The following is a 5,210-nucleotide window of genomic DNA, read 5'->3' as shown; positions in this document are numbered from 1 at the left end:
ACTGAAAAAAAAATATGCAAACAAATATATAGTTGAAAATTAGCTTATATAACAAATGTTTGTTTTTGGTGTTGTTGTATGTTTCAGTGTATATATCAGGATTAGTATAAACAATAAACATATAATTGAAAAATAACTTTTATTCAATGAACTAAAAACCATTATACTAACAAAATGGAGTAAGAATAATAACACAAATAAGACATATGTAAAACAAAAAAATGCATAAATACAAAGGAAAAGTAAACAGTACGGACATTAAAAAATAAGGAAGTCGACATACAAAGAGAAATAATTATAACAAATATAAATGTAGGTTAACAGTAGTTCTCCTGCCAAGTAATGGAACCGGCAGGAGATGAAAAGTAGTCTTTCAGGATGTTGCGTTGTTCCTTGGCATTCCTGGTTGCAGTGTTGCCGCCCACGGTTGGAAGAGCTTTTCCTATGGGTGGGTCACTCCTCCAAGCACAAGGTACGAAGTCATGTGTGACGGGGTTCTCCTGATCTCCTTCCTGTCTGTGTGGATTTCTTGTTATTATAAGGTTGTGCAGAACACACGCGGCCAGCACTACTGACTCTGCACCGTCAGGCTTGATACACATTGACGTGTGGAGTACTCTGAATTTGCTGGCCAGAATCCCGAAGGCATTCTCCACCATCCGCCATGCCCTACTTAACCTGTAGTTGTAGATCCACTCCTCCTTGGACAGGCCTCTTTTGGGGTAGGGCTTCATGAGATAGTTCCCCAGAGGGAAGGCATCATTGCCAAGCAGGAAGTAGTCTACAGGAGCTCCATTTGTTGCATCTGGCAGGGCCTCAGGTTGGGGAAGGTTTGCTTCCTGTTTTGCCAGCATTTCACACAGACGGGTCTGGGCAAATACACCACCGTCCGACTCTGACCCAATGGCACCCACGTCCACGTAGAGGAACTTATATGAAGCGTTGACAATGGCAAGTAGAATCATGGAGAAGAACTTCTTGTAATTGTAGTAATGCATACCACCAAGAGGAGGGTTACGGAGCCTGATGTGTTTGCCATCTATTGCTCCAATTACGTGGGGGAAGTTCCACCATTCTTCAAACCCGCGGGCAACCTGCTTCCAAGCCTCTGGTGTTTGTGGCACCTGCAATTCTTCATCTCCAAGGGCAGAAACAATGACCCTGCAGGTCTCAGGTACAATGCAGCTGATGGTGTTATGGGCTACTCGGAATGCATATTGCAGGATCTTGTATGAGTCACCCGTGGCGAGGAAACGTAGGGTGATAACCACATGCAGTCCTGGCGTAAGGGGTTCCCTCCAAAATATGCGTTGCTTCTGAATGTAGGGTGTGACACGTTCAACTATTTCACTGAATATGTCTCTGTCAGTTCATGTAAAATTCCTGTATAGTTCTGGGTTTTCGGTTGCCAGCTCCTCCATCAGGTTGTCATAGTGGCCTAGCTCCACTCTTCTTTGCAAGTACAGCCAAGCCCAAACACTCCTCGGCCTCCTCTTTTTTTTCTGATTTTCAATTGCAATGTAGGCCTTCAGAACTTCCACCAATACCATGCAATGCACCTACTCCACGACAGCCTCCATTACGTTTCTTTGTTGTCTGTGTGCTGGTGTTATAAGGGCAAGGATGTCATCAATGTTCTCCATGTTGATTCAGCAGCAGGGGAATACTTCTTGCTACAGGGAGGCGGTGAATGGAACTGCAAACACGTGCACAGCACGGCCCTTTTGTACCTGGCGTATACCCACTGATGTACGTGGGGATATCGTGAGGACATCGGCCTTTGACACGTATCCACTTGATTACGCCGACAAACCCTACAGTATAGCCACGTTTCACATGCGTGAACATACATGGGCTGATACGTGATTGTGTGAACGGATCTTTAAACTGTTGAACAGATGTTACTGCGCTGCTTTTTCTACGTGGCCACACACTAGCGATATTAGTGTGTTTGACAGGCTATAGGCATTCTTTAAGGAGGCTGCCTTTTAAGGCAACCTTTTCCTGAAAATCTTTTCTTTTCCTCTAAGGCCAAACATCGATAAGATGGGCTCCCAAAAGTAATCCCTGGGTAAAGAACGCCCCCAATAAACAAGAGGATGTTGTTGTTTAATGTTAAGCCAGCCTTTTGCAGGCACGGGCTCTTGCTCCTGAAGCAGCCCGTTAAAAGAGGATGAGAAGTTGATTGCTATAAACGGTCAAACCAAATCGTCGTGGCTGTGTAGGGTACCCCCAGCAACCTCCAACTCCAATCCCCCATTCCCCCGTCTCTCTCTCTCTCTCTCTCTCTCTCTCTCTCTCTCTCTCTCTCTCTCTCTCTCGTCTTTTAACGTGTTGACTTTCTACTTGTTCCTCACGCGTAAGACACTTGTGATTTCGTTTTAAAGCTTAAAATAGCTATGACTGTTCTATCGTTAAATCCTGCACAGTAATTTACTGCAGAGGTAAGAAAAGCAAGTTTATCTTTAGCTGCATTTAAAAACTGAAGCCTCTTATTCCTATTTCACGTTTTAATATTTGTTTCACTGTCTTTAATACAGGGCTTTCCATAATTTTAAAGTAACTTTCCAGCTTACTTTTTAGAGTATAATTTGCCACGTATACAAAATGCAAAGGAAGAAAATGAACTTTATGACAAAAAATTACTCCAGTAGAGAGAGAGAGAGAGAGAGAGAGAGAGAGAGAGAGAGAGAGAGAGAGAGAGAGAGAGAGAGAGACAGACAGACAGACAGAGAGGATCTTAACAACAAAAGGCCTAAAAGATTTAACTGACATTCAGGAAGCAAAGACAAAAGGTAGGATTATACAGGATAACTGATTAGGCGTACCCACCAAAATTTACGTGGCTTTGCTTTCCAGAGATAAGGCAGAAATGTTGCGCCAGATCTCTCTATACAGTTTTATTCCATTGTTTTATAGGTGATGTAAAGTACTATAGATGGTTCAGTTCCACTGGCGTATCCTATCTTATGCCTGTCCTTCGAATTCCACAATTTAATTTCAAATAAAATGAAATACCGATCCAATTGCTTTGAATATGCGGCAGCCAACGTGACCAAAGCGCTAAGCGTCTTTCTTGGGGGGCGGGGGATGAATCTCTGGTAATCCGTCACAATTTTTTGATCCATCAGGTATTCAGGTCAACGAGTTTCATTAATAAAAATGACACCAACGGGGACATAGGCCTAAAGTTGGTTCGCGAAACAGTTAGGCCTACTGATTGAAGATGAACTGATGTTGATTTCCTGTCTGGTTTCCGTTTAGAGTTCGGTACTTTTGCCTGGATGACGATACCGTGCTTGCCACTTGACACCTGCTAAATAACATGTCGAGTGAAAAAGTAAGTTTACTTTTCATTTAATCTCGCACCCCGCCCCCTCCACGTCCCAGCCCGTTCTGTTCCCCCGCCACACCTTCCCACCAAACACCCTCCCCCCACACATCCATTTCAAGAAAAAAATCCCAGGGGCTCGGGACCGTGCGCAAATGTTCTTTTTATCTTATTCACAGGTTAATACAATTGTGTGAAAACTCTCAGGTCACTAGATTAAAGGTCAACAAATGTAAAGAAAAACTTTCCTGCATCTGGCGACCCGTGAAATCAAATTCACATGAAGATGAATTCGAGGAATTAAACGAAGACGGAGAATGCAACGCCATCGCTGTTCCGACTTCCGTAAAACTGTCCAGCCACGGCGACTGCTGGCTGGAGCAGAAGTAATCTGTGGAACCACAGCTAAAGCAACACTCGGAACAATTGATAACCAGCATTTCGGATGAATCTGTTTCTTTGTACTGCCAGTTCCTTTTTTATTGAATGTGACGAACTTTACATTGACTAATCTTTTTTTTTTATCAGGGGTTTGGGATTGAAGAGAAACTGAAAAGATCAAGCATGGACTAAAACACTTGCGTCAATTAATGTCAATTAAACATTATTCTTGACTCTGATGTTTGTAATAGGCTATGAACAAAATGCCAGAGGGTGATAAAGAGCATGTGTAGTAATTCAATTACTCTGCGAATATCATTTATCTTGGTCAAACAGGTTACGAAGGTGCAGAGCAGCTGGGGACGTTACGCTGCAAATTTAGCCTGAGATGCAAATTAACTGTGGCTGTCACCGAAGTTCCCAGCCAACTTTCCACTTTACCAAGACATTATCGCTCAAGATACCCAGTTTAGGGTTTTGAGCTTTCATGAAAGTTCCCGCCCTTCGCAGACATATCAATTGAGCCCCTCCAGTTCCAGAATTCCATCTATCTCTTCCACGTCTCCTTTCCGCCTTCCTCCAAGTCTGTGAACTTTAGACTTCCTTCATTGTTCCTCCATTTCCTCCCTTGTGCCTTTCCACGTGTGCTTATTTCTACATCTTTGTCGTTCCTCTTCCAGAAGGGCAACAGTGACATCAGTGCACCTTACGTGGTGCACTGTAGGCATTACTAAAGGGTGTTTGCATTCCCCTTCGGCAGTAATTGTATCCACTTTTTATCCTTTTACTTTGCCTCCGTTCCTGCTTCTTTTCTTGAGTCATGCCATCCAACCTCTTTAACTATTAGTTTTCTCCCAGTTCCAACTTCAGATCCTTGTACTTCCTCTTCTTTATTTTCTGGATTTATTTATCTTGCCGTCCAACCACTCCAACTCCCTCTTTTCACTGTTTTAAGCGCTGAAAGGGCGCAAGTGCCTAAATCTCATATCAAATTAAATATATCTTATCTCTGCAGTTTCAACGTTCTAGACCTATGCTACTTGAAATGTGGATGTGTACATTCCTCCCTTATTTTAGTTATAGTTGGATATATGATGACGATAAAGCCAAGCAGTCTGACAACCATAAAATTAAAATGGATGGGTACATCTTGGAGGAACTACAGAGCAGCATAATTTTATTCGGCAAATTTGCGATTAATTTTATTTCTTTACCAGTAGTCTACTTCTTATTTTCTTTTTCTTCCGAAAGGACATTTCTGTACTCTTAATTTGGACAGATGGTTAACATTAAAAAACGAATTATTTCCAGTATCTGAAAACCAGTAACGGAGTACATCAAATCATCAGCCAACTGGAGGTGGCTCTTGCAATTTAGGTTCCTGTAGACAACATCCCTCGTTGTAACATGGGTATGCTATTACTGTTAACGCACAGATGCATAGACTGAGCATCCCGACACCCTTATCTAGACCAGGCCCGGCAGAGAGAGGCCCAAG

General features: G+C 42.7%; 1 protein-coding gene across 1 annotated transcript; it reads right to left on the bottom strand.

Moving 5' to 3' along the window:
* Positions 1-317: 317 nt before the first annotated feature.
* LOC136846892 (uncharacterized) lies at positions 318-1,643 on the bottom strand. Its single transcript, XM_067118145.1, has 2 exons — positions 1,564-1,643; positions 318-1,362 (listed from the first exon to the last, which is right to left on the bottom strand). Exons 1-2 carry the CDS (start codon positions 1,641-1,643, stop codon positions 318-320), a joined length of 1,125 nt encoding a protein of 374 aa, XP_066974246.1.
* Positions 1,644-5,210: the final 3,567 nt, after the last annotated feature.

The sequence above is a fragment of the Macrobrachium rosenbergii genome, chromosome 16, assembly GCF_040412425.1.
Source record: "Macrobrachium rosenbergii isolate ZJJX-2024 chromosome 16, ASM4041242v1, whole genome shotgun sequence".
Lineage (NCBI taxonomy): Eukaryota > Metazoa > Arthropoda > Malacostraca > Decapoda > Palaemonidae > Macrobrachium > Macrobrachium rosenbergii.
This window is presented reverse-complemented; position numbering and strand designations above follow the sequence as displayed.

Coding starts and splice junctions, on each gene's coding strand:
- LOC136846892 (XM_067118145.1), bottom strand. CDS start 1,643: ATGGAGAACATTGATGACATCCTTGCCCTTATAACACCAGCACACAGA. Junction 1,363..1,563: donor GTAATGGAGGCTGTCGTGGA/GTAGGTGCATTG, acceptor ATGAACTGACAG/AGACATATTCAGTGAAATAG.